Below are 14969 nucleotides of genomic sequence, written 5' to 3' on the forward strand. Positions count from 1 at the left end.
CCCCTTCTCCCGGGCATCTATGGTATGGGCCAGTGACTTGACCTAAGCTTGGCCAAATGCATGATTCTGCCTCTGATTCTGGATCCTAAGGGTGTGGTACAAGATGAAGGGCCAGTTAGTGATGACTTCCCCAGAGGCAGTTTAAGTCCTGAGAGTCCAGGAATAGTATGGTGACAAAGTACTTGGTGGCTTCCAGTGGGCAGGGGCAGTGACTGCGGCACCATCACTGGACGTCTCAAGCTATAACTTGGTGTCTGCTGTTTTCTAAACCTGGTCCTTCAGCACTGCCATCAGCTCTGTGAGCTACTGATAGTCTTCTAAATTCCTCTGCAGTTAAGATGCCAGAACTGGATTCAGTTGGTAGCATCAAGAATCATGACTGGTGCTGACTATTCTGCCCTTTAAGGCAATGAGGAATCTCTCTCGGCTGAGGTCTAGCGGGATTAACTGAACTTACTCAAGATCAGACGTATTTCAAGGATGTTGCAGAGCTGGGATTCAAACCTGGGCGCTGTTTAATTCCAAGTCCTGTGTAACTAACCACATGACACTGTTGTATAGGGAAAGGTCCCAGCAAGAAACAGACGGCTCACTGGAACAGGTAACTGAGAAGCGTTTAATGAAAGCACAAGTGGAACTGGGGGAACCAGGAAGGCATGCTGCAGGCCCCTGGAGACAGCGGTGAGGCATTACCGCCTGTAGGCGTCATGGAGCAAGGGACTGGAGCGGCTGCCTGAACTTGGAGATAGCAGCGCTTTGGTGAGGGGCTTGGAGGGGCCTTGAGTAGAGGAATGCAGCCCCTCATGCTGCCCCAGTGAGGGAGCCCGGAGGATAAAATCTCTGATCTCATTCTCTTCCCATCCCCGCTCTTCTTTCATGCTGCCCACTGGCTAAGCCCCAGAAGCTGGTGGGCAAGGGAGCCTGTTGACTTAGCCCACGTTGGTCAGGTTCCCAGCTACAGATCAGGGAGGAGAAGGATGGAGAGTGGGCCTGCAGGTGCAAACGGGAGAGCATCCAGCACAACCGTCTGTCTTCCACTTTACTTTATCTAAGTCCTCAGGCAAGCTTAATATATTGGACTTGTGTTACTTCATCTGTAATTAAATTTAGCACACAAGCCCACCAAATCACGCAGTTGGTTAACTCAGGATAAATATAGCAATGTGTCATGGTGTTTGGAAAGGAGCATAATGGCCTCTTGGAATCTTGTCTCCCAAACAAGCTTGAGAACCACCAAGAGACAGCTGCAGGCTATGATTAAGTAGATCTGGAGGGGCCCCAGGCATCTGCATTTTAAACAAACGCCCCAGAGAATCTGATGCGGCTGGTCTGAGGGCTACAGTTTGGGAAACACTGCCCATTCAACTGCGGTCCCTCCCTTGCCCTGGCCTTTTGGGTCAACTTCACAAACAAGGGCAGCTTTGGAAGTGCTAAAGTGCAGGTCCCCAACGAGCAACCTCAGAAAGCAAACCCTGCACGCAGTGCACTTACTGCCTCCACGCGGCTGGGTTCTCCTGGGCAGGAAGAAGATGCACTGAGATGAAAAGCTTCCGGATCAGTGCTTCTCAGAAGTCTCTCCCCAGGGTGCCGGGATGACATGAATTCCCTTCACCACCTTCTAATGGACTCAGCTGGGCGATCAGACACAATGTCTCTGGGGTCAGCGCCAACCTCCCGGAGGGCTGAGCCCGAGAGGTCCTCGGGTTGACAGGGAAGTCCTTGGATGATGGCAGTGGACTCAGGGAGGGGAGGGCTGTACCTCAGCACTCAGGGCACTTGTTCCACAGGAGTTGAAGAAGGGCATGCCGATTGTAGAAACATGTTTTCCTATCACAAAATGGATTGTGGGTGGTAGAGTGTGTTTGCTCTTGGAGAATTTAGGATGAAATTGGCCTTGGCCATCATCTCTTCCCACTAATGGGACCCCTTCCCCTTTAGAGCCAAAAGAGGTAGAAACTCAGAAACCACTGATTTAAATCTGTCGGTGGTCCTTGGACACTTATTTCATGGGTGAGCTTGGGAGCGAAAGGGGAGTCGTAGGGGCAGAGAGAGAGGAGGAGGAAGGCAGCTCACAGAACTAGCAGTGCACATAGGGGACAGCCTCCAGGAGCCTGACTGGTGAGACCTGGGCACGCACCGTCCCTGCCCCTCGTGTGATACAGCAAAGAGGCATTTGCGTAGAGGCAAACTCCTTGCTATCTGTTCTGTAGGGCTTTGAGGGACTTGGTCTTCAGTAAAGGAGCTCCAGTGTTTCTTCCTGCCAGTAGAGGTGACTTACTCCCAGTCGCACATTTCTCTGCCTTCATGGGGTTGTCCTAAGGACCCAGTGACAAGACGCACCCCGGTGATGCACACGATAAATGCACACGGTAGATAAATGATGCTCTCTGTCAGTCCTATGCCTTGGATCCTAGCTCATCCTCCCAGTATTTTCCCAAGACACAACGTTCTGGTTATCTCAGTTCCTCTTTCCCAAATATGGATTCTCACCGTAGCATCTTATCTTCTCCTGGTTCCATGATTTTCAACACTCTGTTCTGGGAGTGTCGGAAAGGGCCATAGACGAAGGGGAGAAACCTGAACGTCTGATTCTAGAGAAGAGGACGGTCCTGGCAGCCAGGAGAACAGGATGCTTCTGTGGTGGGAACTCGGGCCAAAATGTTGTGGTCCAGAGCGAGGACCCGGGCAGAGTTAGCAGCTGCGCCCTCTGTGCCTCACGACCCCGCACAAGACAGCGACAGTGCATAGCATCCGGAAGTGTCTTTATTGAATGCAAACCCTGAGCCGCTGGAGGAATGGACATGTTTGTGGCTGTCTCTTCTCCTCTGAGGGGGCCAAGCACACACTCAAGGTTATCGGTGAAATGAGGGGAGTTAGCAGTGCCAAGAAGGTAGGATCCCAAGCCTTAGAAATCACCTGTGTTACAGATTCAACGCATGACATGGTGCACCGCCCCCCCCCCCACCCCACACACATACTCCTCTTCGGGCACAACTGCCAGATGGATGTGGATCAGGTCCCAGGTCATTCTCGTGGAGTCCTGGGCCTAGGGCGCAAATGACCTCTGCGTGACAGCAAACAGAACAATGAAGACCAGGCTCTTACTCAGGAGTCCACACACCACGGGAATGACAATGCTGATCCTGGAGACCCTGGGAGAGAGAGGAGACTCAGTGCCGCTGCCAGCTTGGGTGCTCCGCACACCTGTTTACAAAAGTCCTTCACGCCCCTTAGCTCCTCTGCTCTCGTCCTTCATTTCCCTGTACTAACTGGCCCTGTGCACTTAGTTTGTCCCATCGCCTAAAAATACTGATTAGAAACCTTCTCCATAAAGAGCATGGGGTGCAGGTCTAGAAGAGGCATCGGGGAGAAAGAAGTTCTCCAGCTCCCCAGCCCCTGATACAGAAGACGCCTGTGGTTCCCAGAACCCCCCACAGGACTGAGTCAGACTGCTCCCTGGGGGACTCGCTTTGGTTACCACATCCTTTGTTGGGTTTCCTTCCCTCCCCGGTCCCACTTCCCGAATGGTTTTGCCTTCGATCACTTCCTAAAACATCTGCACAAGATTTTCCCCACAGCCTGTGTCAGAAGACGCCACACTAAGACAGGGTGACAGTGGCTTCCTTGGAGATGCCTCACCCTCCATCCCCAAATTGGCATCTCAGCTCTTCTGTCACCCGGATGAACTGCTCCCTCCACTCAATTACCTCTTTTCCAGACAGCTCAGTGGCTTCTGCTTTGCTTTCCCGATGGGACTCTGACTCATAGACTAGTTCATGTTAGTTAACAGATGAAGCGGCCAGGTGAAGGGAGTGCAGCCTTTAGTAGGAATGTGGGCAAAGATGACGGACTCTTGGTTTACATGCGGAAAAATAAAAGTAGTGGGAAAAAGAAACAAGCTGACTTTCACCAGATTGTTTGTTTTATTTAGCTAGTCCATAAAGATTTAAGGAGCACCTACTGTGTGCCAGGCACTTAGGCACAGCATAAGGGGGCAAGGGCACTGCCTCTACCCTTACAGAGCTCAGAGTCCACTGTAATAGAGAGAGTAAAGCAGTTCCCAGCTCACATCTGTTTTAGCAGGAATATTTTTAAAGTAGTAAATCCTGGTAGGCAGGCCGACAGTGACACTGTCCCCTCCTTAAGTATTACAAATCCCACTGCAAACGGTTTCCCATCTTTGAGAGACCATGTGGCAGTATGTACACAGAGCAATGTAAGTGTTCAAATTCTCTTCAGGGAATTTCTTTTGAATAAACTGTTTGGTGGAGAGGGTGTAGCTCAGTGGTAGAGCGTGTGCTTAGCACGCACAAGATCCTGGGTTCAATCCCCAGTACCTCCATTCAACAAACAAACAAACGTTAGCTACCTACCCCCCATCAAAATGAACCATTTAAAAGAAAAAAAAGACATCTGAAAAAATATGTCCATCTCAGAGTTATCAGTACTGTCCAAAAATGAACATAATCTCAATGTCTAAAAACAGACAAATGATTATGCGAGCTATGGCTTTCTAGTGATAGAAAAGTATGCATTTGTTGAAGTCAGAATTACAAAGACTAGGCGGTAACACTGAAGAATAGTTTTAGCATAGAAAAATAGTGCAAATGTGTACACTTAGAATTACTGCCATGTTAAAATATGTATAAACATACAGAAAGACTAAAAGAGGACAGAAGAAAAAGACTTGTTAGATTTGCAAGGATATGGAAGAATATTTCTTTTTCTGTTAATTCAATATTTAATGATAAACACATTCTAAGATAAATCAACATTTAATAATGAGCTATATAGAGGAGTATGCATGCGGAGTTAGTGGTTCTTAGCTTTGCTTGCACATTAAGAAATCTGAAGATCTTATAAAGTAATAAAACATACTGAGACTGGCCCCGCCTCCCGAAACTCTCATTCTGTTGGCCGGTAGTAGGGCACACGTATCAGTATTAAGAACAAACCAAACGAAGCAGAAGCTAACACACCAGGTAACCCTAACGTGCTGCAGCTGCTGAGAGCTGCTGGGCTAGATTATCGCTCCCAGCTCTGGTTTTTCTAGCCCCTCCTACTGCACAGACAAGGAAACTGCAGCCTGAAAGGGTTTCTAACTCGCCAAATTCCACTTTCAGTCTGGCTGGCATTAAAATCCAGGATCCCTTTTTCCAGAAAACCGTTAGGGGTCGTCCGAGGGCCCTTGGAATTCAACCAAGATGCCATCTTCCTGGCCGGCAAGAGCAAACACAGAGGGGAACTGGGGAGAGTCATAGCCTCATCAGGGCCTCCAAGAGTGTCCTCCTCACTCCAGCACTACCTCCTTCCTCCCCTGGGAAGGTCCACCAGATGGAGGTGACTCCAGTCCACCCCTGCCCTCCCCCTCCCTCACTCCCCATATTCTTTATCCTTTTGGGTGTCCAAACCAGGGGCCCATACCTGGGGACATCTGTCACATTTGTGAGGGTGACTCCGAGGCCAGGAGAGGAGAGGCTGGCAGTTGACAACGAGGGGAGACGGGTCACGGCCGTGGGGCTGGTGGGGAGCTTACTCCAGGCCTCGGTGATGAAAGGAGGACGGGTGGGAGTCGGAGTCACGATCTGGGTAGTTCTGTCATCTGAGGCAGGAGTGCCAGAGGGATCTGTAAGAAGGCACATTGGATGAAGGGACAGAAGGATGGATGGTTGAGCGGTAGGGTGAATGGGACTGAGGAGGGAAATGAACATGGCCATTCATGAAGCAAGGTTTTCTTTCGCCAATTTGAAAGAAATAATGTGGTGTCCACCTGGGTCAAAGACAGGAAAAAGGAAACAAGGAAGGGAGAGAGGGAAGAAAGGAAGAAGGGTGGGAAGGAGGGAGAGAGGGAGGGAAAGAGGGAAGCAGACAGGAATTTCCAGGCTTTTTGTGTCGCTGGAAATGCACTTGCCTGCTATTTTTTACCTACTCTAACCCACATGCCCCTCCTCCTTCCAGAATAATTCCCTGATTACCGTACCTTACTGCTTTCTCTCTGCCTTGCACTCACCGGTACCTGTGGCATATTGCTTTACAGGTTACCTTTTATTAATATATTGCATATGTATCTTGTCTTCCTTAGGCATTGAATTCCACAGGTGCTAGGAACCTTAACCTGCCTGCCTCCACTCTGCCTTCCTTAATTCATCCAGTCAACATCTAGGGAGGCCCTACTATGTGCCAGGCACCTCATTAATTGCTAGGGATACAGAGCCGAGCAAGGCACAGGCCTTTCCCTCAAGATTCTCAGGGACGAGCAGGGGAGACAGATAAGAAAACTGGCCACTACTTAACCCAGGGAGTTAGTGTTGTCCATGAAAGGGATACAAAGTGAGCTCTGGAGCTCTGCTACCCAAAACGGAGCCATGGACCCACGGCATCTGCATCACCTGCGAACAGATCAGAAACGCAGAATCTAGGTCCCACGCTAGACCTGCTCCATCGGAGTCTGCATTTGAAGTAAGATCCCAGGTGGTTCTTGCCCACAGTGGGGTCTGAGGGGCACTGCTTTGGATGCACACAGGAGGCCAGCAAATGCCTCCTTGGGGGCAGGGAGAGTGAATCCCAGAGGCTTCCCAAGGAAATGACTTGGGACACTAAATTGTCCCAAGTCTACCTCTCACCTTTCACTGTACCCCACTTCCTACAACAGCACAACACAGTAGGCTCTGCTCCCCAAGAGGAATCCCATACAAAGAAGCCACTTCTTACTGTTGGACCAAATGACTCTCAAGGACCTCCAATGAGGGACAAGGAGCTTCTGGAAGAGCACAGGCTTCTAGAAGTCCTGAGCCACAGCCCTGTCGGTGTCACCACCACTGCTCCACCCCTCCCTGGCCTGGTTCTCCCTACCCTCTACCCCCGAGCCCCCAGGTCACTCACTCTTGGTCACCACCAGGCGGATAGGGTGGAACAACGTGATGGAGTTCTCGGAATTTAGGTAGATCACACATCGATACAGTCCTGAGTCCTCCACTCGAAGGTCGGTCATTCGGACATGCAGTATGCCCTCAGAGGGGATGTCTTTTAGGAAGTAACGCCCATTCTGGACTTCACTGAATTCCCCCGAGACCCTCTGTGTGAGTGCCAGCGTCTGGACCTCCCCTTTATCTTTCACCCTTTGCCAGGCCTTCCGGCTGTTGGAATATGTGTGCAAGGTGACAGGACAGCTCACTTCCAGGGTCTGGCCCTCTGCCAGGATAAACTCTTCCTCGTCTGGTACAGTTGCAGCTTGGATTTCTGTATGCAGAGAATCAGAGTTATTGCTCTGTGAGGAATAGCTTTCCTCTCTTTGGAAAAAAGAGAGAAGAGAGAGCTACCTCTTCTTCTTGTTCAATCACCCATTTTTCAGACAAGATCCTCAAGGTCTCCAGAGAAGATGCAACTTTCCCTGCAAGCCAGCACTGGACCCCAGATCCTTGCACTGTGGGTAGTTTTTTGTTTGTTTGTTTTTTGGTTTGGGGTTATTATTTTTTTTAACCACAACAGCTAGACAGCATATGGTTTGTGCATATCAACTTTTATAAATGATTGTTTTTGAGAGAAGGGTACCCTGACCTTGAACATGCAGCCTCCAAAACTGGAAGAAGTAAATTTCTGTCATTCATAAGACACCCAGTCTGTGGAGTTTTGTTACAGCTGCCCGGATGCATAAGACAGTAGGAGTTGAAGGAGACTGCGATTGCTTACAAACCTGCCTGTTTCTTATGAAAGGAGACGGTAAGAGGTGAAGGCAGAAGTGCTTTCTATGCATCATATTTTGCACCATTGCAAGAAAGGGATTCCTTATCATATGCTAATAAAAAAAAGAGCAACAAATACCTTTTATTGCTAAGTGTTTAAAAATGCTATCTCATTTAATCATTATAACTTAGAAGGTTGATACTGCTATTATTCCTAGTGTAGAGATAACGAAATTGGGGCACAGAAAGGTTATTTAATAACCCAGAGGTTATCCAGTGATCTGCCCAAGGTCCCACAGTAGAAAGTGGTGGAGTCAAGACTCAAACCTGGGTAGTCTGATCCCTAGAGTCAGCTCTGAGCCTCTGAGCTAGCTTGTCCAAGGCAGCTGTCTGGTGGGACAGCCCAAGTGTGACGAAGTGCCTAACGATCTGTTCCCTGCGACACAGGAGCTAGAAGGAGCTTTCAGGTTACCCTCTCGTTTACGTCCAGAAGACATAGTGAAAAACAACCCCAAACCACTGGTTTTCTCTCAGTCTTCAACCTTCCACCTTCTCCCAGTTCTCCTTTGGAAAAACATGAATAGGACACAAGGAAGTGCATGGGTCCATGAGAACCAAACTCCCATGTGCCCATCTGGATCATCACCCCAAGTCCAAGAAAACCCAAAGTGACATTGGTGTGTGGGCTATGCCAGGCGATCGTCCGTGACCTTGCTCAAAGCAGTAGGTTCCCAGAAAACACCCTCTCCCTGGGCCTTTCCACGTTTTTCCAAGGCATATCTTTCTCTTAACTCACTGTTGACATTTTCCCTTTCTCTGCTCATTTTCCCAATGTATCCCTAAGGATTGGGAGCAGGAGCAAGTAAAGCACCAGAAGCATCCATTTTGGGGGAAGGTGTGAGTTACGGCTTGGAGCCGGGGCAGTTCCGTGGAGCCTAAGCGACAGGCCCTCAAGGGCAGCAGACAGGGGAGCCTTGGGCCACGGCCTCCATGAAAATGGGCACTTTTCTTCTGTTCACTTCTGTGTCCTCGGCAACAGCATATTTCCTGGCCCATGGTTGGCCCCTGGGAAATATTTGTTGAATGAGCTATGTCTTTGGGGTTTAATAGACTGTCAGCGTCCAAAGCACCATGATGGAATATAAGAGGAAAAAAATCCTTCAAACTCATAAAATCCTTTTAGGTCATGTCAAGTTGAGATTTACTCTCTCCTTATTCCCACCCCCCAGCCCCAGGTTTTGCAAGTCCCTGACAACATCAAAGGCACAGACATCTTGTTTCCCTCACTTCCCCCTCTTTAGGTCTGTTCTCAAGCCCTGGGAGTTCTCTTAATTCTGCCCAGTCTGGCATCTCTTCTGGGTGGCTCTGTCTTGGGTGACCACATCCCCCAGAGCTTCAGAAGAAAACGGAAACCTCCCTTGGGATGGGACCCCCCTCCAGCTCCAGGTCCTGGGCAGAGGCCTCACCGTCTTACCTGCGACGAAGAGCACCCAGAGGAGCCCCCGGAGCCTGGTCCTCCTCATCCTTCATGGGCACCCACGCCAACCACCCTGGGGCTCCTGGGACCGCTACAGGGGACACTCTAACCTAGAGGCTCCAGAAAGTTGCACAACAGGATGTTGGGCCATTGCTGGGAGGTGCCGAGCCTGATGCTGTGTTTCATCACTGGTTGTCTTGGCTCCGGACGTCAGAGACGACACAGGAATCCAAGACAGGGCTCACGTCTCCACGCAGCTGCTCCAAACCCCAGCTTCCTGCTCTCTGGAGACAATGACAGTTAGCTTTTCAACCAACCTCACAACATTTTAGTGAGATACTTTTGTGTAAACAAAATAAGGTGTTAATATGATCCAGGGAGGGGAAGCCCGCCTGGCTCTCCTGAGGCGATGCCCAGAGGGGCAGGTTGGGATAAAAATACCGTGCTCCTAGGGTTCTTGTGAGAGCTCGGTGCGGTCCCTATGGTAAGTACCCAACACGCACGTCTCTCTGCCCCACCTCTCTGTCCCTCCTCACCCCAGCCTGCTTCCCTGGGCTTCTTCTGACCTGAGACCCAGCCCCTCTTCACCACCAGGACGGCCCACACCCTGTGTCCTGTCACAGACACGGCAGGGAGCTCACAGAAGGGCAGGAAGCCCCAGAAATGATTTGAGAGGACATGGTCACCACTGAACAAGAACAGACTATGAAAGAAAGGACACAGGATGATGTAGAACAAGACAGTGAGGGGGGAAGAGACAAATCTAACAGGTTCCATGCTAGAAGCAATAAAAAGCACATATGAGTGTGAAAAGTCAAATCAGTAACAGAAGTTTCACTTCAGAGATACTCCCAAATGTGAAATGAACAAGGGCATTTTAAAGCGCTTAGGAGGATACTGGAGGGCAAGTAATAGAAACCCTACCTACAAGTAATCTACGGCTAAGGGATGCTGAAGTGTAACGTGGAACAGTGGCTCATAAACACGGGTAAAAATGTATATTTAAAAAATAACACTTTCCAGACCTGAAAAGAAATCTGAAATTGGAGGTGGAGAGAATTCAACATGGGCAAGGAAAAATTCATGCAGTGAAACCAAGAGTTGGAATTTCCCAGTGAAAAAATTTTACTTTAAATAAAAATTCCTGCTGCTAAACAAACAGGAAAAAAGAAAAGAAAAGAAAAGAAAAAACTTGATTCCTTCAAAAGAGTTGAATTGGACAAAACTCAGATTTCTTCTCTGAGTAACAAACAGTGAGAGACAGTGGGATGATGTGGGGGAAAAACTTCTGACTCTGGAATTTTATACCCAAGGTGATTACTGTTCAAGGTGCTATCATGGGAGTTGGGGTATAGCTCAGGGGCAGACCATGCTTGGCATATACAAGGTCCTAGGTTCAATCCCCAGTGTCTCCCTTAGGGGAAGGGGGGAAGGTGTTACCGTGCCTACAAATTAAGAACAAAAAATAAAAACAAAACCAAAAAACTTCTAAAGTTAACCTACAATTTTAACTTAAAATTGTTGAATGCAGCAATTTATAAAATATAGTTAATAATGAAGAAATATAATCCCACTCTTACACCTTGCAGAGAATATGTAGTTAAGATTTTACTAAAGTTTCTTCTATCCTTTGTTCTACAAATAATATCCGAAACCAGGCTTCCAATCGTGCTTGGACTGAAATCTGCCAGGCCCACTGTTTTATTCGTTTGGCCCACAGGGAGGAAAAGCAGACAGAGAGGTTTTGAAAGTTTCTGACTCAGAGAGGAATCTACATGATTTTTAGAAGGATGAGTCAGATTAGCACAAATCACTCAACAAAGCCCTCTTCTTACCACGTGTGTCTACCACACCTAAATGATTAGTGCAGCACATGCTAATCTTTTGTGTCTTTGCCTCCTTTGTGTTAAGGGTCAAATTCCTGGAAGATTTAAGAGGAATTTTTTTTAACATTTTTTATTGATTTATAATCATTTTACAATGTTGTGTCAAATTCCAGTGCAGAGCACAATTTTTCAGTTATACATGAACATATATATATTCATTGTCACATTTTTTTCTCTGTGAGCTACCGTAAGATCTTTCCCTATTAAAGTATAATATTGTTTACCTATTCTACATTTTGAAATCCCAATCTGTCCCTTCCCACCCACCGCCCCCTTGGCAACCACAAGACATATTCTATGTCTATGAGCCTGTTTCTTTTTGTATTTATGTTTTGTTTGCTTGTGTTTTTTTTTTTTTATTTTAGATTCCACATATGAGCGATCTCATATGGTATTTTTCTTTCATAAGAGGAACTTTTTTTTTTTCATTAGTGTTTGCTCCGCGTCCTTTGAGGCTCTTGTTTGTTGCGTATTTATATAGGAGCACTAAGTCTTCTGGGTGGACTGATGCTTTTGTCATTATTATAATGTCCCTCTTTGTCTCTCTATTGTGTTTGCTCTGAAGTCTACTTGAATCAGAAATTAATATGGCCACTCCTGCTTTTAAAAAAATTCATATTTCTATGAGATAACTTTCCCCACCCCTTTTCTTTCCACTTGCCTAATTCCGAGCTGTGAAGTGAGTTTCGTAAACAGCATTTACTTGGACTGTGGTGTTTTCTTCACTCGGTCTCTGTCTTTTGGGTAGCGGTGTTGAGATGATTTATATCTAAGGTGATTATTGATAGTTTAGCATTTTGATCTGCCATTCCACTCCTGGTTTTCTGTTTCTTTCCTCTGGTTCTCAGCCCTCTGTTTCTCCTTGGGGAGCTTTTAATTAAATAGCCCGAGAAGGCTTTCTAGCTAGACTTGAACATCACAGGAAGGCGCCTGCGGCTGCACACTGCCTAACTGGAGGGGCCCTGAGTGCGCCCACCAGGGGGCAGTCTTTCTCCACCTGCCTGATGGCTTCGTGTACTTGAAGGAAACAGAATGTAAAATGTTCTTTCATCTTTTATCCGTTGTTTTTCTGAGGAGTTCAGTGACCCATTCAGTATTTTGAATTCTCAAACTACGTCTCCCAACCAGCCGTCATCTTTTACGGCTTCTCATTAAATAGTCTTCGGACTCGCGACCTAGGCTCTCTTTTCGTTTTATTGAGGCTCAGTTGAAAGTTCCATTCTCACGCTTCTTCTTTTGGCGACTTCAGCACCAGGAAAGCTCATTTTTAAGGTACTATGCATCTTTTTTGTATTTATTAGTCAAACATTATTTCCAGTACTATTATGAAAGCCTGTGTAAATATTATTCTGGGTTTTTTTTTTCCTTCGTCCTCTTCCTCCTCCTCCTTCTTGTCACTGGCCGGTGTCAGTAGGTCCCAATCTTCATGATGGGGCCACATAGCAGTTTCCTTCTTAATATGGATTGGTAAATCACATATCCGTTCTAACCTAGCTGGAATATATGTGATGTGGAACTTTTTTTTACCATTGAGAATGTGTATATCTTCTTTACTGACTAAAGGAGGGCCGTATGGGTCTGAGACCCAGATCTCTGAATTCTGGTGCTACTATCTCTCAAGAGGCCCAAGAAAGCTGTTACTAGGAGTAGGAAAAACTGCAAACTGGAACCAAGTGCTGCCACTGAGAACCGTGGCCCTTGCCCCAGCCATGCAGTGCCACAGCAGCTGTCACAGGAACAGAATACAAACAGGAAGGGCTACATCCTGCCCCCCTCCTCCAGCCCCCAGTCTCCCTCTAGTGCCCCTGTTGACAGCATACAGCAGGGAACCAGTTAGCAAAAGAAAGATCTGGTTTCAGAATCTCGACTCAGACCAGGGTAGAGAAGTGTTAATCAGAGTGACAGGTGAATAACCAGCTCACTCACAGTCAATAAACAAGGCCCCTCCAGCTGTGGGATGGGACCCTTTTGTGACCCTTGCTCATACACTGTAGCCTTTGGCCATGGAAGCGCTTCTGTTCACTCTTAATGTAAATACAATTAAATGTGAACATTTTTTTAATCTGGGGGAGAAAACCCCAACCTATATTAACACTCATTATTTGCAAAGAAAAAGGCACTCTTCTCTTCCTTTTAAAAATATAATTACATACTCCTAACTTTTCAAGACTCAATTTATCTTAATAGACTGACCTCTGTTTCATTTCTGATGCGCATATAGTCACAATTTGGACAGGGAGTCCTTTTAGCTGATTGCTGTGTTCTTTCACTACCACCCAGAATTACTGAAAGCATCTTCACTCCACAGCAACGAGATGCCCCAGGCGGTCTTGTGTCCTCCCGTCCCAAATTTGGAATCAGTCACCCTCCAAAAAGCCAAGGACACGAACAACTCAACAATAGAAAGAAAAATAACCTGATTTTAAAATGGGCAGCTTTCTCTAAAGAAGATAAAACGAATGTCCAATGTGCATCGTTCTTGGGTCACCTACGTTCAGTGATGTCCTGGTAAATGTTTAATACCCAGCTCTCTGAGAAGTGGCTTGCTTTGTAGTGATTGCCAATTTCTGTGGTATAAATACTCTCATCATGGTTAATTTCAAGCTACTAACATGACATCACTGATGTGGAACTGGAAAGAGATGCTTACGATCAGCTGTCAAGAGCTGGTGCAAACTGGCTCCATTACACAATGTATAACATATATTATAGAATATAATTATTGAGTAATTACAGCATATAGTTATATTAACAATTATAATAATTCTTAATTCTGTTTTGGTTATATAAACTCTTCCTAATGCCCATTGTTGTTAATTTTCAGTTCAGGAGAGTTAGTGCTCTATTAGCTGACGTTTCTTACTTGGGGGTCTGCTTCATATCGGCATTTTGCTACTGCAGAATAGTAAGGTTGACTCTATAAAGTTCAGATTGTGAGCCAACGGGAGAAAGTGAGCAGTTTAGTCTAGAAACCTTACGTTTAGCTGTAACAGGTCCACCACCGATTACACAATGCGTGGTTTTCTGTACACGTGAATAAGTGGGAGCCCCCACTGAACAAACTCATTCTGCATTAACTATCCACAGCAAGAGAAATTCTAGTGATGTGATTGAAATATAAAATAAATGTGTAAGTGAAACTTCAAAATTACTGGTTATTAACTTTGACACAGCTGCAAATTGGCATCATGGTTAATGGCAAAGACCAAACCAACCAAACAAAAAACAGAATATATGCTCTTCAAATGCCCTTTTAGAGGTACCCAATTCAATTTTAACTTTACTGTGTATCATCTTCTATTGAATCTTGATATGAAAGCATATTAATTAGATTTCCCTCTTTTATTAACTTTTTTCTTTCTTGTCAAAAACATTTTCTTAATGTTAAACCATGTCGTATATTGTCTTACCGTTTCATACTTGCGTGGAGCACGTGGTGACTTTAGGACAGTTCATAGATGCTCAGTTTCTCCCCTGTCACCGCACCTGGAGGGATTGCACCGGCCTTATACCCTTTGAAGTAAGGGATGGCCGTGCAATTTGCTTTGGCCAATAAATTATGAGCAGAAATACATGCCAGTTGGAGTGAGGCTTTAAGAGTCAGCACAGAATTCACATTTCCTCTTCCTCTGGAGTGGCTGTAGAAGCTTGAGTCTCTAAGTGACTTTGATGAGCAGAGCTTTGTTGGCTCGTTTATGTCAGAAACTAGGTAGAGGGAGAAGTTTCTGTGGGTTAAACCACTGCAACTGGGGGAGGAAGAGGGAGATGTTTGCACAACCTAGCCCACTCTGGCTAGTACAGTAATTCAGTCTTATCCAAAAATTTGATGAGATAATGTCAGCAATAGATTTCTTTCCTTTTGCATTTTGGGTTTTAGGAAGAAGCAGCATGTTCCACAGTCTGACAAGTAAACATAGGTGTAGA

General features: G+C 46.4%; 1 protein-coding gene across 2 annotated transcripts; it reads right to left on the reverse strand.

The window, feature by feature from the left end:
- Positions 1-2745: 2745 nt before the first annotated feature.
- Positions 2746-9286, reverse strand: TREM1 (triggering receptor expressed on myeloid cells 1). Of its 2 annotated transcripts, XR_004313585.1 has the most exons (5): positions 9157-9286; positions 6883-7239; positions 5425-5626; positions 3708-3852; positions 3035-3152 (listed from the first exon to the last, which is right to left on the reverse strand). XR_004313585.1 is itself a non-coding variant. In XM_006190745.3 (4 exons), the coding sequence occupies exons 1-4, from the start codon at positions 9203-9205 to the stop codon at positions 3047-3049; spliced, it is 714 nt and encodes a 237-aa protein (XP_006190807.1). In that variant the 5' UTR covers positions 9206-9286; the 3' UTR covers positions 2746-3046. The 2 variants fall into 2 exon arrangements, 1 of the variants encoding a protein (XP_006190807.1); XM_006190745.3 differs by lacking the exon at positions 3708-3852 and having other exon boundaries at positions 2746-3152.
- Positions 9287-14969: the final 5683 nt, after the last annotated feature.

The sequence above is a fragment of the Camelus ferus genome, chromosome 20 (assembly GCF_009834535.1).
Source record: "Camelus ferus isolate YT-003-E chromosome 20, BCGSAC_Cfer_1.0, whole genome shotgun sequence".
NCBI lineage: Eukaryota > Metazoa > Chordata > Mammalia > Artiodactyla > Camelidae > Camelus > Camelus ferus.

What these genes read in the sequence shown, in the direction of transcription:
- TREM1 (XM_006190745.3), bottom strand. Translation starts at nt 9,205, where the DNA reads ATGAGGAGGACCAGGCTCCGGGGGCTCCTCTGGGTGCTCTTCGTCGCA. An exon ending in CTGGGTGCTCTTCGTCGCAG is followed by an intron (nt 7,240 to 9,156) that starts GTAAGACGGTGA and finishes CTCTGCATACAG; the next exon opens with AAATCCAAGCTGCAACTGTA. An exon ending in CCGCCTGGTGGTGACCAAGA is followed by an intron (nt 5,627 to 6,882) that starts GTGAGTGACCTG and finishes GCCTTCTTACAG; the next exon opens with ATCCCTCTGGCACTCCTGCC.